The sequence below is a fragment of the Plecotus auritus genome (assembly GCF_963455305.1).
Source record: "Plecotus auritus genome assembly, chromosome: 9".
Taxonomy (NCBI): Eukaryota; Metazoa; Chordata; class Mammalia; order Chiroptera; family Vespertilionidae; genus Plecotus; species Plecotus auritus.
The window spans coordinates 112,380,825-112,407,690 of record NC_137783.1 but is presented as its reverse complement, the minus strand read 5'-3'; the positions used below and the strand labels follow the sequence as shown (position 1 = coordinate 112,407,690).

The following is a 26,866-nucleotide window of genomic DNA, read 5'->3' as shown; positions in this document are numbered from 1 at the left end:
GGGGGCGATCAAGCCTGCAGGGAAAGGCAGTTGGGAGGGACCCAGGCCTGCAGGGGAGAGCAGTTGGGGAGGACCAGGCCTGCAGGGGAGGGCAGTTAGGGGTGACCAGGCCTGCAGGGGAGGGCAGTTAGGGGTGACCAGGCCTGCAGGGGGGGGGGCAGTTAGGGGTGACCAGGCCTGCAGGGGGGGGGCAGTTAGGGGTGACCAGGCCTGCAGGGGAGGGCAGTTTAGGGGAAAACAGGCTGGGGGGGAGCAGTTAGGCATCAATCAGGCTGGCAGGGGAGTGGTTAGGGGGTGATCAGGCTGGCAGGCAGAAGCGGTTAGGAGCAATCAGAAAGGCAGGCAGGCAAGCAGTTGGGAGCCAGCAGTCCTGGATTGTGCGAGGGATGTCCGACTGCCCGTTTAAACGGGCAGTCGGACATCCCTCGAGGGGCCCCAGGTTGGAGAGGATGCAGGCTGGGCTGAGGGACACCCCCCCCCGCCGTGCACGAATTTCGTGCACCGGGCCTCTAGTCTATAATAATAAAAGCATAATATGCTAATTAGACCAGACATCCTTCCTTCCGGATGAAGCCAGGGCTGCAATCGCAGGATGGAGGGATCCAGGCAGCCGCCACTGCTGCGAAGGCCTACCTTTGCACGAATTTTGTGCATCGGGCCTCTAGTGATTTAATAATAAATTAAGCCCTTACATATAGTAGGGTATATTTCTAGGTTCTCCATTCTTTTGTACTAACCCATATTTCTATTTTTGTGCTAACATTTGACTATTTTATTATACTTTTTATTTTACTTTTTACTTAAAAAGTTTTTTTCTAATATCTGGGCCCCATCATCCCTTGGTTCTTCTATTTCAATTTTGTTAAATTTTATTGAGAGTCTAATTGTTCTCACTGGGGACCTAAAGTTCACTAGACCTTAAACACAGACATTGAGACATCTCAGGGAAGACACAGTCACAGGCAGTCTGAGACAGCCAGTCTGGGGACATAAATGTATTCATTTTTTAAATAAATATAAGATTTCTATGTGCCAGGCATAGTTCCAGGCATTAGAAATGCAGTAAGTAGTAAATGGCACATACAAATCTTTGTCTTCATTGAACTAACGTAACAGTGAAGTGCTCACTCTCTCTGACTCCAGCTTGTTCAAACCTGCTGTTGTTCCCATGACCCTTAGGCTAATAGCTCCTGCTTTACACATACTAATCGTGAGAGGAATTCTGCTTGGGGCTTGAGTTTTACAAAAACAGACCCTCCCATTTTCCCTTCTGTTGATATAAAAGAAGCCTGAACTCTGTACTTTCTTAAGATGGATTTGAGGGAAAAAATTTAAAAAGAACAAAAAGCAAAACAAAACAAAAAATGATGGATTTGAGGGTTAGGAGTCCTATCTGCTCAATGGCACATGCTCAATCAACAAACCTTTTCTTATTCCAAACTGACATTTTGTGTTTTGGCCTTTGAAAGCATTGGGCACACAAACTTTGGACCAGTAACACTAACATCCTATTTGGGTAAAAGAGACAATCATTTATTTAAAGCAAGAAAAAAAGCATAAAGAATGCTAAGAGTAGTGATATTAGTGGTTTGTCATTTTAATTAGAGGAGTCAAAGAATGTCTCATTAAGGAAGTGGCTTTTAAGCAAATATCTGAAGGAGATGTTGGAGAAAAGCAGGCAGAATAACTGGAAGAAGAGTATCCTGAGAATAGGGATGGCAAATACAAAGGCCCTGAGGCAAGGAGATACTTAGTATGTCCAATGAATAGCCAGGAGACCAGTGTAGCTGAAGAGAAGTGAGAATAGGTGCTGACTATAGGAGAGAAAGTTAGGGAAGCAACTGGGGTTCAGATACAAAGGCCCCTGGAGGCCATTATAAGGACTTTGACTTTTACTCTGGGATGGAAGCTGTTAGATGAATTTGAATCATGGTACAATATGATCACATTTACATTTTTAAAAGGATTTCTCTGAATGCTGTGTTGAAAAGCAGACGACAGGAAGGCAAAAAGCAGATGCAGGTAAACCAGTCAGGTGGCTATTGTAATAATCTAAGTAGGAGCGAGTGATGGCTTGAAACAAGGCAGTAGTATGGGGGTAATGAGAATTTATCAGGTTTGGGATATCTTTTAAAGAGATAAATCTGTATATAAATCAAAATTTTTTAGTTTTGATTCATCAGGTCCTTTAATTTCAGAGAGGAAGGGAGAGGGAGAGAGAGATAGAAACATCAATGATAAGAGAGAATCATTCATCAGGTCCTTTAAGGTATACATATCCTTTTTTGGCCCTCTTAGGCTCTAACCCAGATCCTCATAATCGAAGACCAGAGAAACATACATCAGATGCAGGCCTTAGGAGCAGAAATGCCAAAATCTCCAAGGAAAGGTATTTTCTGCCATTACCAGCTAATTCCAGGAAACATCTGAGACATACCAGCTGCTTGTAGAGAACAAACAAGAAACAGACTGCTGTTTATAGCCAAGTCTGAACACTGAGGTATATGGAGAGCAGAGAGGTTCCTGGGAAGAGAGTGCAAGGATGATCTGCATAGGGGTCTGCATACAAGCTCTCTTGATGCCACAAAGCATGCAAAGGAATATGGGGTCAAAAAACAAGGCCAGCAAGAAGTGAGTGCCAAATGTGGAATGTGGGCCCATGGAAGCTCTACCTGGAGGAAGGGTATGATGCTGAGAGGAACCTCTTTAGAGAACAAAGAAGTGAAGCTGCAACAATCAAGACTTAAGAATAGAAAAGAGCCCTAACCAGTTTATCTTAGTGGATAGAGTGTCTGCCTCCAGACCAAAGGGTCCCAGGTTCGATTCCAGTCAAGGGCCCGTACTTGGTTGCAAGCTCCTCCCCAGCCTGGGCCCTGGTTGGAGCTCATGCAGGAAGCAACCAACCAATGTGTTTCTCTCACATAGGATGTTTCTCTCTGTCTTTCACTTCCTCTTCCATTCTCCCTAAAAATCAATGACAAAATATCCTCAGGTAAGGATTTAAAAAAAGAAGAATAGAAAAGGCAATGTACTATAGAATTCAGAACCTATAGAAACAGACCCTTTACTTCCTGTGTGACTTTTGGGGAAGGTACTTAGCCTCTCTGAGCCTTTTCCTCTCAAAATGAAGGCTAACTATCCCTCTCATTTGTGTGTGAGAAGGGTTAAATGGAACCTGTTTACAGAAGTCATAAACTGCCTTTGGATGTATCTTTTAATGGCCTGGAGAGCATTTTATAAATTGAACCTCTTTAAAAATAAAAAACCTTTACCAAAAAAATAAACCAAGTCCAGCTTTCCAGGATAGTTAAAGAAAAAAAAATTCAAAAGATCTAATAACAAATCTGTTAGATGTTAGCATAAAAAGCATATTTAATGAAAAGTCTATTTTTCCAAAAAAAATTGTCGAGAATGGTAGCATTGTTTTACATTTTGTAAATGTGTTTAGTGTCTGGACAAATACATTACAGCTGCAATCTCATATTTAGTTTTATATTTAATCTATTTTAATGTGTTGTTTTGGTTGAAGTAGTTGAATAAAATATGACCTCTCACAGATAAAATTGGGAAAGAGAGGAGTGTTTTAATAGTAATTTCAGATAATTGTGGATATTTGTCTTGATACTATACCAAAATTTAACAAGTTAGATTTTTTGAAAGATTAGCTGCATTATGGGATCTGAAGCCACAGCAATAACTTTTTGTTCTAAAACATTAAAATCCATTGTCTATCTTGCACTTTGAAAAAAAAAAGGTCTAGGAGCACTGAGGTCCACGAACAACTTTAGAATTTTACATAGAAGAGACTTGAGACTTATGGGCAGCAATTTGATTAGGTGGTGGTGGCTAAAGGACTTGTCATGAAGTTGTGTTTGCATAGCCAACACATTGTTTTTATGTAGATCGTTCATTACAAATTAATTTTAAAATGCAACATTTTATGAAGATGTTTTTATTCATATTTTACTTAAAATTAAGAAAAATCAACTGTCCATATTGTAATTTGGGGCAGCTTGGAAGTGGGGGAGTTGGTGTTGAGATAAGGGGGCCTTAAGACCCTTCCCCCTTGGCATCACTTCTGGGTTCACATATGTACCTGGTGACAATCTGCCAGAGCTGAGCAACAGTCATCCCCTTCTAAAGGGGCATGTGTGCTCTAGTTTGCCACAGCTCCCGCACTCACAGATTTATGTATGTGCATTTGTACAGTCCATATTACGCAGTTATGATACCCCCAGCCCCTCAGAGGCACGGAGCTTGTGACTCCTCATGTACACAAAAGCACTCTGTAGGTTTTAAAGCACAACCAGAATGTTAGCTGTGATTATTATTGTAAGAAGGGTGAGATGAGGATATGAAAGAGAAAAAACTTCCTGTTCAAAGGTGACTCTTCTGTGTTCCTATAGCCACCTTGTATACCCTTATTAGTCTTGTTATTTGTCTGCCTCCCCTATTAAACTATACATCAAGCATGTCAAACTCAAAGGCTAACACGGCCAAATAAGGTTTAAGTTTATGTGGGCCACAAAAAAACAAAAGCTTCCAAAAATAAAAAGGATCCCAAATCAATTATATAGAAAAGATTCCTTTATTAACTTTTGGTCGAGAATATGTTTGTATATTTTCAGAAAACAACTCCAAGACCATGTGGATTCCTGCAACAGAGAGGAATTGACAGGTCTGCTCCAACCACGAAGACAAGAGGAGAAACAGTCCAGAGATGGAAGACGCTGATGACGCCTTGCCACGCTAGCAGTCAGCAGCTGTGTGACGCAGCAAGTTGCCTAGGACCAAACCAGAGAGGGTCGGACCTGCATTGCCACCATGTGCCCACCATCCAGATATCATTGCTGACATGTACACATAAGGAACTGTTTGACATTGAAATGGGGACTCAGAACTGTTGGACGTGGAAATTGGGACTCAAACATTTTTTGTTATTATATGATTATTTCTAGTCTGCAGAGGCAAGATTTTTTAAAGGAATGAAATGGGGAAAAAATAGATACAGAGGCAAAGAAACATTGAACAGACTGTCAAACTACAGTGGGAAGGCAGAGGAGGTTGCGGGGGGGTGGGGGGACTGTAAGAGATCAACCGAAGGACTTGTACGCATGCATATAAGCATAACCAATGGATAAAAAACACTGGGGGGAGGGGGCAGGTAAAGGCATGTACTGGGGGGAAGGGGAGGCCGGGGAAAGGTCAATGGGGAAGGAAAAAAAAAAAGGAGACATATGTACTACTATTTGTAATACTTCAAACAATAAAAAAAAAGAAAGAAAAAAAAAGCTTCAATTTTTATAGAAACGTAGGTTTATTTCGATAGAGACATGCTGAATACAAAGGGTTGAAATAAATGAGTAATCATTCACATAAAATAATAGAACATTTTAATAAAAATTAATATATTTTTTGAACGTTAACTTACCAGACACTGAATAACTGCACAAATTAATAAGCATAATGCAAATAAACCTATTTTTCTTGTACTCCAAAAGCGAAATATTTCCTGTTGCATATACCAAACAAGTCAGTACAAGACTAATGACATGGCAATCGGCTGCTAAAATATTCGCTGCTAATATTAGTGGAGAGAAATGGTGCACCTGCATGTAAGGGAAATGAATGCAACACGATTATAGTAATCAGTCATTAGGGAACATTGTAGTTCGTTATTGAGAATTATGTATAACAGGATATTGTAAAAATTAAGTTACAAAATTTTTATTAAAACGTTTCTTACATACCGTTATATTGGCTGGGCTGCAAAAATATTCATTGTGGGCCACATGTGGCCCATGGGCCACGAGTTTGACATGCTTACTATACATCCTCTGATAGAAGGTCCCAGTTACCCAGCCATAAACATAGCATACAAGAACATTGTGCTGGACTAGAACTCCAATGTTCAATACACTTGAGGTGTGCATTACCACCATAATACTCTAAACACTGTCCTACATCCAGCGAATAGCTAAAGTCTGATTTAAGACAATGTTTAAAGGCAACAAAAAGCAAAAAGAAAACAAACCCTAAGAGGCAACATTTGGCTCATGAGTCTTTACTATTTCAGACTCAGAACAAGCAGCTCTTCTCTCAGGGAGTTCTAAGGAGGCTCCCTAAAAGTCTTGGCTTACCATTGGGAATGTAGCATTGGCTAGAACTTCAACTTAATAGCTCTCTGAAGAGCCAAGGGAACAGCTGTCTCTAAGTATATTTAGCTCTGTGAGTTCAGAAAAATGATTTTCCTCTTGATGGCACAAAGCATGCAACCCATCCCAAGTGTTAAGCAGTAGTGAAATGTGGGTGACAGCAGAGAAGAAAGGAGACATATCTCTATAGTCCCCACAAAATAGGCCCAGCCGGCTCTATCAGTGAACAGAATTCAATGATATAAAGCCAGAAGAGGAGTAACATATCTTTGGGTACAGGGATCTGGGCAGGTCTCATGGGTTCTTAGAACCATTTAATCCTCCCTACCCTTTCCCACTTTGTTCCCCACTTGCCCACCTTCCATGTCTCCCAAACCAAACCTCAACACCTCCACTCCCACTTCCCCCAACACACAATATTTAGAACCTGTAAGACACATGTCCCAGACCTGAGAAGCTTCCTGACTCGTATTCACCTCTTGTACATCTAGCAAGAACCCATATTTTAGCTACAACAGCTCTGAATGACATACATAGAAAGTGCCAGGACATGGATGTCTTAGAGGTGAATCTGTCTCCAGTGAGATAAGCTACTACTTAAGGGCAGGGAAAGGACAGTCATTTCTCACTCACCTTGGTACATCTGGTTTCACTTCTGCCAGTTAGTCACCAGAATGACCTTTGTAAAGTACAAATCTAACTATACCAAAACAACTACTTAAAATCTCATGGCTCCCCAGTACCTACATGATAAAGCCTTAGCTTCTTGGCTTGGCATTCAAGACCTTTTACAATCTGGGCCATAAACTAACTTCCTGGTCACTATCCCTCCCTACCTGATACCTACACTCCAGACCAAGGGTCAGAAAACTATGGCTATGGGTCAAATCCAGCTCACTACTTATTTTTGTAAATAAAGTTTTTCTGGGTATTTTTGTTAATCCTCACCTGAGGATATTTTTTCGATTGCTTTCAGACAGAGAGGGAGGGAGGGAGGGAGGGAGAAAGGGAGGGAGGGAGGGAGGGAGGGAGGGAGGGAGGGAGAGAGGGAGAGAGAGAGGGAGGGAGGGAGGGAGAGAGAGAGGGAGGGAGGGAGGGAGGGAGAGAGAGAGGGAGGGAGGGGAGGGAGGGAGAAACACACATCAACTAGTTGCCTCCTGCAGGTGCTCCAACCAGGGAGCGGACCCAAAACCCAGGTACGTGCCCTCGATCAGAAATCAAACCCACAACCCTTTGGTGGGTGGGCTGACACTCTAACTACTGAGGCACACCTGCCAGAGCTGAAGATAAAATTTTATTAGAAAATAGCAACACTCATTCATTTATATATAGTTTATAGCTTCTTTTGTGTTACAAAGGCAAAGTTGAGTCGTTGTGACAGAGATTGTATGACCAGCAAAGCCTAAACTATTGATTGATTGGCTGGCTCTTTATAAGAAAAGTTTGCCAATATTTGCTCTAGACACATCAAGCCACTTCAGGCTCCTTGAAGAAACCATGCTTATTTATACCTCTACTAGTAGCCCTGCGCACGAATCCGTGTGCCAGTAGCTTGCTGCTGCCCTCCAGTAGCTCACTGCCTGCTGCCCTGCCCTCCTGTAGCTCCCCCTGCCCCCCTCCATAGCTTGCTGCCCTGCCCCCTCCTGTAGCTCTCCACCCACTGCCCCACCTTCCTGTAGTTCCCTCCCCCCCCCCTCCCCCCCCCACCCTCCTCATAGCTCGCTGCCCCACCTTCCTGCTGATCCATTGATCCAGTCATTTACGCAGTTGGTCGTTATGCTTCACAGCGTAACGACCATTTGCATATTACATCTTTATTATACAGGATACCTTTACACAAGGTGCTCAATTTAAAATGTTTTCTCCCTCTCTTTATCTACTAAAGAAAAAGTCACTGCCTCTGTGAAGTTTTCCAGATCTCTCCCAAGCAAGTGAACTGTGCTATCCTATTTGTTCTCTTATGTCTCAGGGAACACATCTATAACAATACTTATCCCATCATAATATAACTTCTATTTAATTACACCCCTCTTACTTTCCTAAGCAACTCAAATATAGAAAGTATTTTATTTGTCATTTATCTCTTTACCCAGCATCTTGCATATTCTTTGGGACACCCAAATGAATAATTGACTTAGCTCCATAAACTCACCTCACCTCCAAGAATAGGGCCTGGCACAGAGCAGGATATGTGGTTATTAAATAACTAAATGAATGTCTCTCACTTGAGTTTTCCCTACAACACCCAGCAGTGCTTAGCTTACAACTACTAGTTAATGCATATTCTGTTACTACATAGAAGGAAGAAAAAGATTTCCAAATATTTGGCCAGTCTAAAACAAAGATAGTCAGCAAGGGGCCAGAGGGTTACACTGGCTTGGATTCAGTTAACATAATGGTTCAGAGTTTGATTCAAGAACCAGGCTGCCTGAGTTTGAATCCTGGTTCCATCAGTTACTTTCAGTGTATCATGCACATCATTTGTAAAATGGAGATAATAGTATGTAATATAAAACTACATAATACCGTCATTTGAGGGTATTATAAATGAGTTAATTTACAAAAAGAACTTAGAATAGTGGGTGGACTGACACTCTAACCACTGAGTCACACCTGCCAGAGCTGTAAATAAATTTTACAGCTTTGGTGGCACAAAATAAGTTTTCCTAAATATTAATAGATTTAATATACTATAAAAGAAATATAAAAATACTAAGAATGTGCTCAGCCTCTCAGTTGTTCCCCATCCTACCATCACTATGCACGGCTTTCTAAGACCCTGGGAAACACAAACCCAGCCAAGCACTCAACAGCAGAAAAAACCTCCTAGATTCCATTTCCAAAATGGAACACCAACTTCAAAAAACATGGTTAAAAAGTTGAGGGCTCACCATGTGTTCCTTATGAATGCCACTCACTTTTGGGAAGTGAGAGGGTAGGCTTTGGAACAAAGAATATAAAAGAAAAAAATTCATGCCCCACTTTAAGAATCTACTAGCTCCTAATCTCCAAAATATATAGGGAACTCATTCAACTCAACAAAAAGAAGACAAACAATCCAATTAAAAGTGGGCAAAGGACCTATATAGACACTTCTCCAATGTGGACATAGAGAAAGCCAAGAGACATATGAAAAAATGCTCAAAGTCACTAATCATCTGAGAGATGCAAATCAAAACAACAATGAGATATCACCTTACACCTGTCAGAATGGTTATGATCAACAAATCAAACGACAAGTGTTGGCAAGGTTGTAAAGAAAAAGGGACCCCTTAGTACACTGCTTGTGGGAATGTAGACTGGTACAGCCACTGTGGAAAACAGTATGGAGTTTCCTCAAGAAATTAAAAATGGAACTTGCGTTGACCCAGTCATCCCACATCTAGGAATTATCCTAAGAATCCTGAAACGCAGAAACCAAGATGGCAGCATAGGTAAACATCTGAACTTGCTGCCTCGCACAACAACTTCAAAACTACAACTAAAAGACAAAACGGACATCATCCAGAACCACAGGAAGGCTGGCTAAGTGGAAATTCTACAACTAGAAGGGACGAGAAAAGCACACTGAGACTCAGAGGAGCTGTGGAAGTAAAGTGCAGAGGTATGGAGGCGTGCGTGCGCACGGAAAGGGCTGGCAACTGAGTACGCGACAGGCTTTTTCAATCCGGAGGGAGACACAAGCTCCCGACTGCTCTGAACTCCAGTTCTGGGGGGGACTCTGGGGACCCAGACTCACACGGGGAGAAATTGGACTGTCTGGCAGAGGGCGGAACTCGAGGGCGGCTTTCTCTCAGAGGTGCTTGCAGCGATTACCAAGGGACACTGAGACCCGGGGCCTCTTAGGGCAGGACTGATGGGAAGCCATTGCTGTTTGCTCCACCCTGAGACTCTGCCCATCCAAGCTGTGGGCAGAGGTTTTTGCATAAGAATGGCCTGGTCCTTTGAAATCTAAACTTACCTCACAAACTGCAGTTGAGTCAGAGAGACCCAGAACATCCAAAAGAAGGCCCAAGGCCCCACAGCAGCTTACATTGCTTCACAGCTGGGCCTCATCTGGGCACCTCCAAAACCCAAACAAAGAAGAGGAATCTGCAGATCTCTCCGTAGCTCCTGCTGGGTGGCCTCAGGCAGAGGCTAAATTAGCACCTTCCTGGAGATCCAAGAGCCAGTGTACCCAGGGGTCAGAGTAGGACCATCCCGATTACAACTCCTCAGATCCATAAGGGACACACTCAGGGGGCAGAGTCAGTGAGCACCAAAGCCCCACGGAAGCAAGTCTTGTCTCATAAGGGTGTCTCCAGCACAGAAGTTCTCCCATCATAGACACAGATGATCCTCACAGCCAGTTGGCCTGGAGGTCAATTCCTCCCAGTGATACCAACAACAATCAAGGCTTAACTACAACAAGACTGTGCACACAGCCCACAAAGGGGTGCACCAAGAGTGTCCACCTCAGGTAACTGGGGAGGCTGAGCCACTGGGCCATATAGGACACCTAGCACACAAAGCCACTCTATCAACTCAAGGAAGCAGCCAAAAATGCGGAGACAAAGAAACAGGTCACAAATGACAGAAATGGAGGAAAGCAAACTACTGGATATAGAGTTCAAAACCACGGTTATAAGGTTTTTCAAGAATTTTCTAGAAAAGGCCGATAAATTTAGTGAGACCCTCAAGGATATAAAAAAAGGACCAACTAGAAATTAAGCATACAGTGACTGAAATAAAAAATAATATACAGAGATCCAAGAGCAGACTAGAGGATCGCAAGAATCAAGTCAAAGATTTGAAATACAAAGAAGCAAAAAACACCCAACCGGAAAAGCAAAAAGATAAAAGAATCCAAAAATATGAAGATAGTGTAAGGACCCTCTGGGACAACTTCAAGCACACCAACATCTGAATTATGGGGGTGCCAGAAGAAAAGAGAGAGAGCAAGATACAAAAAACCTATTTGAAGAAATAATGACAGAAAACTTCCCCCACCTGGTGAAAGAAATAGACTTACAAGTCCAGAAAGCACAGAGAACCCCAAACAAAAGGAATCCAAAGAGGACCACACCAAGACACATCATAATTAAAATGCCAAGAGCAAAAGACAAAGAGAGAATCTTAAAAGCAGCAAGAGAAAAACAGTTAATTACCTACAAGGGAGCACCCATACAATTGTCAGCTGATTTCTCAACAGAAACTATGCAGGCCAGATGGGAGTGACAAGAAATATTCAAAGTGATGAATAGCAAGAACCTACAATCAAGATTACTCTATCCAGCAAAGCTATCATTCAGAATTGAAGGTCAGATAAAGAGCTTCACGGATAAGAAAAAGCTAAAGGATTTCATCACTGCCAAATCAGTATTATATGAAATGCTGAAAGGTATACTTTAAGAAGAGGAGGAAGAAGAAAAAGGTAAAGATAAAAATTATGAACAACAAATACATGTCTATCAACAAGTGAATCTAAAAATCAAGTGAATAAAAAATCTGATGAACAGAATAAACTGGTGAATATAATAGAATCAGGGTCATAGAAAGGGAGTGGACTGACAATTATCAGGGGGAAAGGGGCATGGGGGGTGCGGGAAGAGACTGGACAAAAATCGTACACCTATGGATGAGGACAGTAGGGGGGTGTAAGGGCAGAAGGTGGGGTGGGAACCAGGCGGAGGGGAGCTATTGGGGGGAAAAAAGAGGAACATCTGTAATAATCTGAACAATAAAGATTTATTTTAAAAAAAAGAAGCCTGAAACACTCATCAAAAAGAATATATGCACCCTAATGGAAAAAAAAAAACTATGGTACATTTACATAATGGAATACTACGTAGTAATAAAAAAGAAAGAACTCTTACCATTTGCAACAGCATGGATGGACCTAGAGAGTATTATGCTAAGTGAAATAAGCCAGTCAGAGAAAGATAAGTATCACATGATCTCACTCATATGTGGAATCTAATGAACCAAAAAACTGATGATCAAAAACAGACCCAGAGACATACAAGAATGAACAGACTGTTGAACCTCAGAGGGAAGGCAGGGGAGGGTGGGTGGGAAGAGATCAACCAAGGAACTTGTATGTGTATACACATAACCCGTGGACACAGACAATGGGGTGGTGAGGGTCGCAGGGTGGGGGGGACGGGAGTGGACTAGAAGAGATTTATGGGGGGAAAGGAGGACCTATGTAATACTTTCAACAAGAAAGATTAAAAAAAAAAAAGAAGAACCTCCTAGCTCCTAATCAACTCCAAGAGGAAGAATTTAAGCAATACTCCCCCCTATCCCGCCTCAAAAATAGTCCTCAAGAACAAAATCTCCAATTAGAGTATCACAGCACCACAAAGAAGGCAGAAGAGAATAGTGAAGACATCCGGAGTTCTAGAAGCCATTATTAAGAAGAATTTATTCATTCATTTGCACAATGAGCATTTATAGAGCAGTTAATTTGTGGCATGACCTATGCTGGGATCCAAGGACACAGAGATCAATCAGACATATTGAGAGCACCTAGGTAAGACAGAGCACCTACACTGCCCACACCCTCAGAGTGTTTCACTCTCCACTAATCATGAAGCTTGCTTACAGCCCACAGACATCAGAAAGCTTGTGAAGTGACACATAGGAAAAAGAATGTCACAGATACAGACTCAAACCCCATCTCTGCCACATACTCACTATGTCCCCTTGAGCCTATAAAATGCAGATACCCCACAGTTACAAAGTGGAGAAAATGAAATCATTTAAAACACAGTCCTTCACAGTGCCTATATGTAAAAGGTGCTTCATGTTTGACTATTTTGAACCTGGGTCCCTGGGCAAGAGGGCTCATACTGTGGAAAATGGTGTATCCTGAAAGAACCAGCATTCAGCCTCCGAGTCCCAGCAGCTTCTAAACTTAGCTCCTCCTCCTCAAGATTCCAAGTGGGTAGATGAAAGAAGGCACGGTTCTCACCCAGTAAAAGCCACACTGCTGGGGTGCATGCCTACCTAATCTATATCTGGGAGGGCCTGATGCTGCTGGGCACTGAGAGGAAAAGAGGAGAAGCTGCATAATACCTGCTACTGAAATTTACACTGCATTATAGTTTACAAAGGATTCTTTACATCCATTATCTTATTTGAGCCTCATCTTAGCCATTGAAGGTATATTACCAATTCCCTATCTTATACATGAAGAAATTATTCTCTAGACCAAGCATGTCAAACTTGCAGCCCATAACAAATATTTTTGCAGCCCAGCCAATATAACGGTATGTAAGAAACGTTTTAATAAAAATTTTGTAACTTGCCGAAACCGGTTTGGCTCAGTGGATAGAGCATCAGCCTGTGGACTGAAGGGTCCCAGGTTCGATTCCGGTCAGGGGCATGTACCTTGGTTGCGGGCACATCCCCAGTAGGGGGTGTGCAGGAGGAGGCTGATAGATGTTTCTCTCTCATCGATGTTTCTAACTCTCTATCCCTCTCCCTTCCTCTCTGTAAAAAATCAATAAAATATATTTTTAAAAAATTTTGTAACTTAATTTTTACAATATCCTGTTATACATAATTCTCAATAACAAACTACAACGTTCCCTAATGATTGATTACTATAATTATGTTACATTCATTTCCCTTACATGCAGGTGCACCATTTCTCTCCACTAATACTAGCAGCGAATATTTTAGCAGCCGATTACCAGGTCATTAGTCTTGTATTGACTTGCTTGGTGTGCACAACAGGAAATATTTCGCTTTTGGAGAACAAGAAAAATAGGTTTATTTGCGTTATGCTTATTAATTTGTGCAGTTATTCAGTGTCTGGTAAGTTAACGTTCAAAAAATATATTAATTTTTATTAAAATGTTCTATTATTTTATGTTAATGATTATTCATTTATTTCAGCCCTTTGTATTCAGCATGTCTCTATCAAAATAAACCTATATTTCTATGAAAATTGAAACTTTTTTTTTTTTTTTGCAGCCCGCATAAACTTAAATCTTGTTTATTTGGCCTGTGTTAGCCTTTGAGCTTGACATGCTTGCTCTAGACTCTTCCCTACATGTTTCCCAAACTTATATTTTTGCCTACTGCCTTTACTCATAAATTTCCTTTTTCCTGAAATGCTCCTCCTTCTTTCTTCATCAGTAAACCCCTGTTCATCATTAAAAACCAAGTCCCAGTTTCACTTGCTCAGCAAAGCCTCCTCCTGACATACCTTCATCAGAGTTAGAGCCATCTCTATTTACAATCCTACTAGCTTATTACTCTTGGGATGAAATCCAAGTTTCTCAATAAAATCTGGCTAATGCCTGCCTTTCCAACCTCTCCCTCCCTGCCCCACTATTACATTTTATGTTCAAGTTAAAAGAACTAATGGTTCACAGATCCCTAAGGACATCACACTCATCCCTCCACTTAGTATACCCTTTTTACCACTATCCCAGGTTGACTCCTATTCATTTTCCAAAATTCATCTCAGGCATCACCTCTTCTGGGTAGCCTTTCCTGGCATCCTAGGACAGTGAAATGCCCTTTTCTGTATTTCCAGGGCATGCAGTGCTAATCTATTGTCACAACACCTTTTAGGATTGAACATGAATGTGTTTCTGCTTCACTAATATGTGTGTTCCTTATTAGTCTTTGTATATCCAGTACCCAGCATAGACACTAAATATGTTTGGAGAAAGAAGGGAAGAGAACAAATAAGGGAAGGATCATTGATCCTCAAGTGAATCAGATTTTGCATTGGAAACCAATTGTTCCTAATGCTATGAAGTATACTGAATGTGATGCGCATACAGATACAGACACAGGGATCTGCATGAATACACATACAGACAAACAAACACAAACCAGTTAGGTCTGAAGGCAAGCAGGGCCCTCAGAGTCAGCTGCTGGTTCCTCCTTAGACAGGAATACCTGAAGCAGGGCTTTCCTCTCTCTGCTGGCTCGACCATTTCTGGCTGCTGGATGACCACTGCATTTGGCCTACCACTTTATAGGGCCCAGATCCTGCCTAGACTAATAGCATCTTTGGTTCCTGATTACATTTCTGGCTCTGCTCTTACCTTTAGGTCCTGCATAGTGTACTGTAGCCTAACCTTTTGCTCCTAACCTCCTTCGTCTTCAACCTGGCTTCTGGGCTTCTCTCAGTTCCTATTCCCTTGGCTCAGTGTTCCTCCCCTCCTCCACTTCTTGTCATACACAGACAAGTCTAAATACAAAAAGACACATACAATACAGAAAGGCACAAAATGATGTATACACACATACAAAGAAACAAACATGAAGGCACAGAGAGACGTATACACATATGTAGGCATTCACAAAGAAAAATGTTACAGGCATCAATAGGATTGACATCCAGAATAGGCAAAGCAGACTCACCAACAAAATGGAGAGAAAGGAAAAACAACAGTCTGCATAGTAAGAAAGAATATCCCTGTCAAAGCAAACCACCGTCTGGGTTTTCCTAGAAACATGAGAGATACCATCTGGGGGAGCTGCTGCTTCCTCCTGTATCTGGCTAAGTCACTGGGACAGATTGCAAACTATGCCTATACTCCCTCTGATGTGTATGTAGTTCAGCTTGTTTAGCAACTGGTATACTTCCCTGAGTGCTGGTTGACAATGTGTCTTCTGCTACACCAGCACATGTTAGATTACCTCTTATTCCTCTTGAAACTCCCATAGTCCCCTGTCCACACCACCATTATAGCCCTTAAAATGTGTTACTGTCATTGCCAGTTTATATATCTGCCTCTCTCACTAGCCTGTAGGCTTGTCAATGACAAAGAGTATCTTATTTTCATCCCTACAGATGAGGAAAGTGAGGCTTCAAATTACTTGACCTTATAGCTAGGACACTGCGAAGCTTGGATGTAAATTCAGGTCAGACTCTAAAGTTGTGCCTCATACTTTTAAAAATTCAAGGTTTAAATACTTTCTTCTAAGAAACTAAAGTTAGGACTGAATGCATGAGCAAAGCCACAGAAATGGGACTCAATGGGGGATATAACTTGTAAGCTGACTATGAGCCAGCCACTCCTGGTAGGTGAATACTACAGCCATCTTATAAATTATGCATTTACAAGGAAAAATCTGGCCAGGTCTCTTCCTTAGCCCAAGGAGATGGTCTCACCCAAAGAATAATATCATTCATGATATCAGTCACCTCTGTTCTGTCCAAAAGACCTGAGCTGAATTCAACCTATACTTTGTCTATATTAAGTACAGGTTCTCAGAATGTTCCACAAGGCAAGAAATAAGATGGTGATTGCACCAGGAGATAGGCAGGGAACTAGAAGGCAAAAAAAAAAAAAGAGAGAGAGATGTCTCTAAACCAGCCGTGGGCAAACTACGGCCCGCAGGCCGGATCCGGCCCGTTCAGCTGTTCTATCCGGCCCGTGGAGCCGAAAGAGCAGAGGGTTCTCTTGCTCTCCCCTCCACTCCTTTACTTTGAATTTATATTAGTTCACACAAACACTCCATCCATGCTTTTGTTCCGGCCCTCCGGTCCAGTTTAAGAACCCATTGTGGCCCTCGAGTCAAAAAGTTTGCCCACCCCTGCTCTAAACTGTAACAATCCTATAGGTCAAAAAGTCACTGCAGCAACAGAAATGTATATATCGAGACCTATACTGAGGTTATGTGCATAAATGTCTGCAATTATTTCTTTTCTACCCTATTTTGCATATGGTATACTTAAAAAAAAAAAAAAAAGGCAAAAGCTCCAAGCTGTCAAAACTGTGCAGAGAGGTATAAAAAAAAAATCTATGTTCAGGATTTGGCCCAGAGTCCAAGAAGAGAACTCTGTTTCCCAGGGGCTGGCATTGGCATGGCAGCAGCACTGGGAATTGGAGGGAGGCCCTGAGCACAAGGTGAATCCAGGAAAAATAAAGCCAGGACTACTTCGCCAGCTGCCTTTGACATCCCCGCTCATGGAGCTCCATATGGTAAGGGCCAAGAATTTGATGCAGGTCCCTAGTATTTGGGTGAGAGGGAATTACCACCTGGGCCACTTCAGCTACAAAAAACGAAAAAGATAGGTTAAAAGGGATGGAGAGGGAGAGAGGGAGAGAAAAAGGGAAAGGAAGGGACAGGAGGGAAGAAAAGAGGGAGGAAGGAATTCTCCCAAAGAGAATGCCTCAGGGATCTTCAGTCAGGGTGTCCTCAGAAACAAAGGCATTATTTCTAGTTGTGGTTTTCAAAGTGTTTTCTGTAGAGCCCTAGGGATTCTTATGGGTTGGACTACAGAACGGCAAGTGAGAGGTGACCAATGTGGTAACAATTTTTTTAACCTCTTTATTGAGATATAATTCACATACCAATTCTGTGTACAACTCAAGTGTTTTTAGCATATTCACAGAGGTGTGCCACCATCGCCAGTTAATGTTTTCATTGGCCTGATGCAGATCTGAGTTGCAAAAACCAAGAAAATAGATAACTATGAGCTAATTCAGTCTCAGTTTCCCTATCGGTGAAATGGAAAAATTAATACCTACCCCACGGATTTTTTGTAAAGACTACCAGAGAGGGTGTATGCAAAAACCCCCAGCACAGGCCTAGCACGTGGTAGCAGTGGTAGGAGGAGAAGGAGTAATACTACTACCATGAACTAAGCCACAGGCTGGGCACTCTCTACATAGGATTTCACTTCATCTTCGCTATAGTACTTCAAGGTAGAGATTACTGTTCCCATTTGACAGTGAGGAAACAAAAGCTTACAGAGCTTTAGAAACTTTCCAAGGCCATATTAGTTATAATTGGTGAAAGGACACCTAAAACCCTCCTCTTTCTTGCTCCAAAGCCTGTGCATACTTTTGCTCAGTCAGCCTTTCAGCATTCTCAGTGTCTTCCTTTTTTCTTTTCTTCATCTATGCTCCTCTAGTATGTGTTTTTCTCTAGGACTTTCCTTAATTATCTTAAATACAGTGATTGTACCTCCATCCAGGTTCTGTATGTGATTTATGGCATAGAGTAGGGGGATAGGAAAGAGGATCACAGAGGAGATCAATCATGCACTTCATACACTAACATATCTGGAGCACAGACAATAGCAACTCTTAGAAAAAGCCCACCAATGACTCAGCTACGAACCTTGCCAGGAATTCACAAGCCCAAAACACCGTGTTCCCCCATAGCACTGATCAGCCAACTGTACTCTTGTTCTGCTGTAAGGAAACAATTTAAGGGGCACACAGAAATAAGACAGAATCTTTGCTTTAAAATTCAAAAGATTAACTCATTATTTTTACATCTAAGGCCCTACACCAAGCATACAGTGGGGGAAACAGTGATAAATAAGCCCTTCGAGGCACCTGCTATCTAGTAGGACACACAAAATGGACCCAACTAATTACAATACAGAGCAGAGCAATATGCCAAATGAGAGATTCATGCCAAGTACTCTGGAACATGAGAGAGAAAGGGTCACTTCCCACTATAGGGAAACAAACAAGATTTCTTGGAGGAAACAAGATTTAATCTCGGCCAAAAATACTCAACCAGGAGCAATTCTATCCCCCAGGGTAATTAACAATTGGCAATAGAGACATTTTTGGTTGTTATAACTAAGGGGTTGTGGTAACATAGAGATGTGTTACTGGCATCACATGTGTAGTAGAAACTAGGGATGCTGCTAAACATCCTATAATGCACAGGAAGTTCTCCACAACAAAGAATTATCTGGCCCAAAATGTCAATAATGCTGAGGCTGAGAAACCATATCTAGGCTTTGGTGGACAAGTGGAATTTTTACAGGCAAAAATGGGAGTTGCAAGAGAGATGGGAGGCAGAAAGATGCCAGGATGAAAAATTATCTGGAGCAAAGGCACAGTGATGGGACAAGAAGAGCATGTTTGAGATGGCTATGACAAAGAGGAAGGGAATGCAGTGTAATGTGAACGAGTCAGGTGAGCTAAAGTCAGATTGTGGGAACACTGAAGGGCAGGTTAGAGAAGCAGTCGCCAACATTTCGGACCTCACGGACCACCAGTGGTCTGCAGACCACTGGTTGGCGACCACAGGGTTAGAGTTTAGATTAATTTAGTAAGCAAAGGTAAGCCACTTATAGTTTCATAATCTCTAAAATAGAGTTAGTGACACCTAATTTAGAGTGGTTGAGGATTAAATGAAACTGTATATGCAGTCAGCTGGCACAAGGCTTGGCACATGGTAGGGATGCTCCTATTCTACCACATTCCCTTTACAAGGTAGAAATAATTATCAGAGTTGTGCATTTTTTAGTAATTCGAGTATTAGTGCAAAAAGACAAACTTATAGGAAGACAATATAATCAAAATTATGGCACAAAGCAAGACATTCTAATTAAGAGCTAAATTAAGTGATATAGACTGTGTGCTACAAAAGTTAGTACTGAGATAAGAAAGGTCAACATGGGTGGAAAAGTTAGGGAAGGTTTATGAAAAGTGAGGCTGGAGCATTCCAGAGGACTCCTAAAACCGATACAGACAGGGCCAGAGGTAGGAAGGAGGGATATGAGAAATTAATTCCAAGTAAGGAGAACTACTGAGCAAAGAAAGGGGATTAGGAATGACTGTCAGACAAGAGCCCGACCAAGTAGTACGGTAGGAAGTATACCTAGAACAGGATTTTTAACCTTTTTCATCTCATGGCACACACAAACTAATTACTAAAATCCTGCAGCACACCAAAAAATATAATTTTTGCCCATCTGATGAAAAAAACGGGTATAATTTTTTCAAAATATATATATTTTTTATTTCAGAGAGGAAGGGAGATGGAGAGGGAGAGGGAGAGGGAGAGAGAGATAGATACATCAATGATGAGAGAATCATTGATCAGCTGCCTCCTGCACGCCCCACACTGGGGATCAAGCTTGCAACCCAGGCATGTGAATCGAACTGTGATGTCCTGGTTCATATGTCCTTGCTCAACCACTGAGCCACATAGGCCGGGCATTTGTGCATAGGCTTTAGCATGAATATACATTTTCATTTATCTACAGGGCAAATACTGAGAACTAGTAGAACAGCTGGGCCATGTAATAAGTTATGTTTAACTTTATAAGAAACAATAAGCAAGAGTTCCAGTGGTTCTTCCTCCTTGGCTAGCACTTAGTATTTGACATTTTTAATTCAGTCATTCTATTAGATATGTAGTATTATCTCATTGTGGTTTTAATTTGCACTTCCTTAATGACTAATAATATTGAGCATCTTTTCACATGCTTATTTGCCATCCTATAATTTCTTTGATGAAGTGTCTATTCAAAATTTTCCCCATTTTCTATGGAGTTGCTTGTTTTCTTTTGTTGAGTCTTTGGAGTTCTTTGTTTGAGCTGGGAACTTTTCTTTTAATTTAATTTAATTAATTTATTTATTTATGTATTATTTTTTGTTGTTGTTAAAACTCATCCAAGGATATTTTCCCATTGATTTCTTAGAGAGAGTGGAAGGGAAGGGGAAAGACAGAGAGAGAGAAACATTGATGTGAGACACATCAATTGATTGCCTCCCGCACGCACCGGACCAGGGCCAGGGCTAGAGATCTAGTCTGCAACCCAGGTACATGCTCTTGACTAGAATCGAACCGGGGCCCTTCAGTCTGAGGGCTGATGCTCTATCTACTGAACCAAACTGGCTAGAGCGAGCTGGGAACTTTAACAGCACTTTTCTCACTTAATCCTGACAACAACCTTGCAAGGATAAGAATCATTAACCACCATTTTACCCTGAGAAAATAAAAGTAGAAGTCATTAAACTACTATAATCTGATTACAGTCAGTTCTGCATAATTTCAAAGTTTACTCATTACTTAGCCACTTGTGACACACAGACATCTAGAATGCAAGCTCTATAAAAGTAAAGATCTTGTCAGTTTTGTTCACTGTAGAATCCACAGCCCCCACAAATAATGCCTGACACATAATGGGGTATTTAATCAGAATTTGTTTAATGATGAATAAATGCCCTTTATTTTTCATGTAGGTTCCAGAAATAAAAATAACAGTGCTCACAGAGTCTGGTCCAGCCCTTGTCTGTGCACCTCAGACTGTCACAACAAACTGATAGTACCATCGCACTGCAGCAAATCCTTTGCCTCTGGGCAGTGTCCTCACCAGAGCTCTGAATAGAACATAGGTCATTAATTCTCACACTGCTAGGCTGGTAGTGCTCCTGCCAACTTGGCAAGAAGAGGACCATCACCAATAGTGGCATCTTGCTCATCTGAAGGGCCCATAATCTACAGCCTCTGGTATCTAGGACAGAAGCAAGCAAAGATGGCACTTGAGCAGCCAAACTAACTTCCCCATAAACAAAATATATTTTATTTTCTATAAAATGCCTGTGAGTCTCAGTTTACCATAAGTCTAAGTTCATAGCTCACAGCAAAGCAGATACAGCAGTTAAAAATGAATGAACCAAAGAAGAGGCAAGAAAACTATAAGAGGAAATCACAACCATACATTTGGAATATAGGCACTGGGATAAACAGCACAAGAGGCCCTGAAGACATGCTTGAATTATCCAAAGAAAGTTAACACTCTGCTCACAATAATCTGTGATAAGAAAGACTTACTTCAGCCCTAGCCAGTTTGGCTCAGTGGATAGAGCATTGGCCTGAGGACTGAAGGGTCCCAGGTTCGATTCCAGTCAGGGGCACATACTTCAGTTGCAGGCTCCTCTCGGGCCTGGCCATGGTCAGGGCTCGGGCAGGAGGCAACCAATTGATGGGTTTCTCTCACATCAATATTTCTCTCTGACTTTCCCTCTCTCTTCTACTCTCTCTAAAAATCAATGGAAAATTATCACCAGGTGAGGATTAGAAAGAAAGAAAAAAAGACAGACAGACAGAAAGAAAGAAGTAAATAAAGGCAATGCTTAAAAACAAAAATAATTTTTTTAAAAATGACTTACTTCAAAAATGGCCAAAATTTTAAAAGATGTAGTACTGAGGTTATAGTTCAAATTATCTGAAAACTTACTGATGTAAGGCTAAATAAATGAGGCCTTAATAGAGGATCCCTTCAGACTTCTACTAAGGTCCTTAAGAAATCAGCAGTGCTTTTACTAGTAAATGGGTCATAAAAATCTCAGGTTCTTGATGTCCAATACAACCAGGATTTCCTCTCTGATGCCTCAATGTCTATTATCTAACAGTCTAAGTCCTGAGCTGTCCACACAACTTTCTAGTTAGATCCTGAACTCTGAGGTTCTCTCATATATGATTAGACTAATTTAAGCACACACTTTGCTAACATTACCTTCCCCTTCAAAGACAGTAGCTTGTGACTGATCCTGAAAACTCCCACTAGCAGGTTACTCTAACCACCAGAGGCCTGAGGTTGCAGCAAGAACATCTGAAGCCAAGGCAGGCAGAAGCTATGCTGAAAAAGAGCAGCTTGCCACTCGCTCAGAGCAGGGTGACAGCTTTTGTGTTATTTTAGAACAATTTGTGCTGATGAGCTTTTTGTTGTGGTAACATTTCTCTAAAAAGAACATTTTCTTCCTCCTCTCATTTTACAAAGTAATTCAGCAGAAAGTGAAAAATGAAGGAAGGCAGATGACAAGGATATCCAGGAATTGGTGAAGCTTGGACCATATCACCTTAACTGTTGTGCCATCCATCTCCCAGTCCCATGGCCAGGCCCTTGGAGGGAGATCAGGACACCTGTAGGCCTCATTCATCACCAGAAACATGACTCTATTTCCAGCATAGAGAAAATTGGATCCTGTGAGGACAAGTAACACTTCTAGATGTAACCAAAAGTTTAGATATTTTCATCATGGTTGTTGTCCTTGCTCAAGAACTTACAATTGCCAGGTTCAAGAAGCACACATAGCTCAGTCTAGTTGCCTGGGCCCACTTACTTTTCCAGATTTTCGTCCTGCAGTTTTCTACCACAGTCACTCTGTCTAATTAAACCTACCTCCACATTCTTTGCTCACACTCGTTCCCTACAACTCAGGCTGCCCCACCCTTTCCACTCTATCCAAAATCTACTTTTCCTCCAGGAAGTCTATTTTTTTCCCTCTTATAAATCCCTTAGCCATTAACTAGTTCAACCTAATACAAGGATCCCCTCTGTTGACCAGTTAATGGAGTGCTATATTCTACTTGCCCATCTTCAATGACAGGAAGTTAACTATCTACCTACCTAGCTACCTAACCTACCAAAGAAGTCCTTTCCATGATGAGATAGTACTATTAGGCAATTCTTTATTCTAGAAGAATATGCCTATATTTTACTTTTCCTACATTGGTCCTGGCTCTGCCCTTAGAATAAGAGAAACAATTCAGCAATACTTAAAAGCATGAGCTTTGAAATCAGATCTGTGCTCATGTTCAGTATTTACTTGAACAAAATGCTTAACTTTTCCAAGGCTCCAGTCCTTAATAATAATATCAGCTTTATAAGGCTGATAAGAAAGTTAAAAGAATAACTATGGCCCTGGCTGGTTTGGCTCTGTGGTTTGGACATCGGCCCATGGACCAAAGGGTAAAGGGTTTGATTCCCAGTCAAGGGCATGTACCTTGGTTGCAAGTTCAATCCCAGGCAAACAATTGATGTGTCTCTCAGGCTGATGTTTCTCTCTCTCTTCCCCTCACCTCCCTCCCTCCCACTTTCTCTCTAAAAAAAAAAAAAAAAGAAGAAGAAGAAAAATCAATGGAAAAGATATCCTCAGGTGAGGATTAAAATTAAAAAAATATATGCAAAGAGCTTAACACTGTGTCTCACATAGTATAAGAATTTAATAGCCCTGACTGGTTTGGCTCAATGGATAGAGCGTCAGCCTGCGGACTCAAGGGTCCCAGGTTCGATTCCGGTCAAGGGCACGTGCCCAAGTTGCGGGCTCGGTCCCAGTCTATCTCTCTCTTTCTCTCTGTTCCTCTCTGAAATCAATAAAAATATATTTTAAAAAAAGAATTTAATAAGTCATAGCTAGCACTGTGGTTTTCATTGTTATCATCATTGTTATGTAAGTCTGATTTCTCCATTTCTTATGTATTTGAAAACAGAAATTGTATTACCCAAGTTTTTTCTTTTCCAGGCTAAATTTTCCTCACTAGACTGTAAATTATGTGAAGACAGATGTGTCTGCCCCACTTACTGCCATATCCCCATGTCTAGAACTGTGCCCGGTGCATATATAATAGACACTCATAAATACTGACATGTATTGAATGGTCTCCATTTCATAGTTTCTGTGCTCTTCATCAGTCATGTCATGCCTCTCTGTATAGGCTCTCACTGTTACAAATGCTTTTGACGAGGTGAGATCCAAAACTGAACTCAAAACTTGAAGGTGAGCTAAGCAGCAGAGATAGGAGACTAAGAATTCCTCCTCCCTCATGATATATACCATATCACTATTAAAGATTTGGCAAACTTGGCAGTTTTACCAAACTGCTGGTTCATGTTGAGCTTGAAATTAATTGAAACCTTTAAATCTTTTCACACATGATGACTTTGTTTTCTGGGCTCTCTGGAATTGGAACTGTAGTAATGCCAAAATGTGAAACAATAACATAGCTTTTTCCATTTAGAGATTCCTCTCGCTTTTACTATCTGGACCACTCAACTGGCTCCCAGCAACTGCAGCCTGGAATTAAGAGTGATCTTTTTAGGACCATTTGTTTCTTCCTCCCAAATAGAGTATAAGCTCTCAGAGGGCAAGATCTGTCTCGCCTTCTCTCCCACTTGCCAACACAGGGCTGAGCACAGAGTAAGAACAGATTGATGCCCTCTGTCTACAGCAGGATTGCAAGAAGGATTCAGGGGGACTATAAAGACCAACCTTGGGGGTCTCTCTCCCTCTCAAGCAGCACAGCTCAGTCAATGTTGTGCTTCTAGCCAGTAGGTGAGCGGGAGCCAGTCCAGGCAGAAATGCACATATAAGGCCTGCACTCTGAACAGCTGGCTCCTGGAGGGCTGCTCTGCTGAGAATCACTTCCCCTGATAGGGATGAGTTTCTAGAGAACAAGCCAGTATCAAAGCCATCTCTCCACGGGGAACAGTCTATCTAGAGAGCTTTCAGGGACTGTTCACACAGGAAGAGAAGAGAGCCACAGCAGGGTGAGAGGGCTCACCTCATCACTTTCTTCCACATCCACATCACCATTGGCATCATCATCCATCAGCTTGTGGATGCTGCGGACTGCATCAAAGCTGAGCTTCTCATCCTCACTGTGACACAGGGGCTTGTCAATCCGGCAAAACTCTGTACAGGAAAAGCAAGAGATAACATTACTGGGGCTGCCACCCAACCTCCATTACCCACCTGTCTCTGTCCTTAGCTTCTAGCACCTGACTCCTCATGTAGCCACTTAACCAGCTATTTATACAGAGAGAAAAGTGCTTCATCTAGCCTTTAACTGCCTCCCCAAGGATGTGCTGAGCTCCCCCATTTAAGGACAATGCTTTATCATCCTAATAGTTCCTTTGCAGGGAAGTCAAACATAGGACTAGGAACACACTGGGATCTAGAACATGAATAGTTAACTCAGAAAAAAATATATAAATGAGAGAAAATACAAATAGCCAGTGAACATAGAGAAAAGTTTAGCCTCACTAGTAATCAAAGAAATACATATTCAAATATTTTTATTCAATCAATAAACAAATGTAAATTAATACAATCTTTCTAAAAACAGGAAAACACCGATTCATTCCAATGCCAAAATAATATGTAGTTTCCTTTTTGTTCACTTTGTCACTACATTATAAAAATATAATGGCTAACTGGAGAAACCCTTCACACCATAGGCCTTCCCACAGTTATATTCAGCAAGTATCTATCAGACATCTAAGGTCCAAAGCTTATCTGATATGAAAGTTTGGAAAGTCTGAGATGCAGCTTCCTCTGTCCACCATCACCCACAGTCAGTCCTGCAGAAGTAAAACCAGAACAACAGCCTAGGCCACCCTAGTTCCTTTATGACACCTAATCATCTCTTACAAACCTGGAAAACACCTAGCCTGATTTATAGCATAGAGCAGAAAGAATCTGGAAACTAGTCTTAGCTCTACAATGTGACTCTAGGGTGGTGACTTCCTTTCTCCAGGCCTCAAGTTCATTATTTAAAAAAAAAAAAAAAAAAAAAAAAAAACATTTTAATTACAGTTTCTAGTATTTCTTCCAATTCCCAGCTTCTAAAATTCCTTTTTCCTTTGACCCTGACCTTGATTACTACTTTCTAGACAAAATATTCTTCAGACACCTCCAAAGAAGTTGGAAGAAAGACCCTAACTTCCCAGATAACAGAAGATGCTATCAGGAGAGAAAGCAAAGACAGGGTAAAGAAGCTACTGCTTCAAAACCTTCTAGAAGGCACTGATCTAAGACCTGAACACTCTAATCCATTTAATCATTTACTTGTCTGCTGGTCAAACAGTGACAAGATAGGCCATTTCCCTATCACTTGCTAGTTTCTCAAATCCTTTTCAAAACAGGGAAGGGGTATAAATAAAAAAACTTTTAAATGTCCCAGATGTGATTTAATAAAAATATGTTGAATACTGAAGTTCACAGATATTAATTGGTATGTCCAAAGTCAAAGGCAACTGAAGAGCCACAGAAAGAACACATCTACTGATTCCCAGGCCAGCACTTCACCTAATTGCCTTTATGCCAAAGTGACCAGATAGCTTTAGGTTGGTTTCATCTTCTGGAAGCCACAAATGGTAATACTGGTGAGAAGTAGTACACTGAAGAAATGGCTAATAAAAGAAAAAAGATAAA

The 26,866-nt window shown here is 41.4% G+C and overlaps 1 protein-coding gene across 14 annotated transcripts in view; it reads right to left on the bottom strand.

Annotated features, from left to right (window-relative positions):
* The window catches only part of STIM1 (stromal interaction molecule 1), a 219,873-nt gene that overhangs the window by 57,753 nt on the left and 135,254 nt on the right, over window positions 1–26,866 (bottom strand). For all 14 annotated transcript variants that reach the window (XM_080687157.1, XM_080687151.1, XM_080687160.1 and 11 more), the window contains exon 2: window positions 25,215–25,345. In XM_080687157.1, coding sequence (XP_080543283.1) covers window positions 25,215–25,345 — 131 coding nt within the window. The remainder of the gene's footprint in view (window positions 1–25,214; window positions 25,346–26,866) is intronic.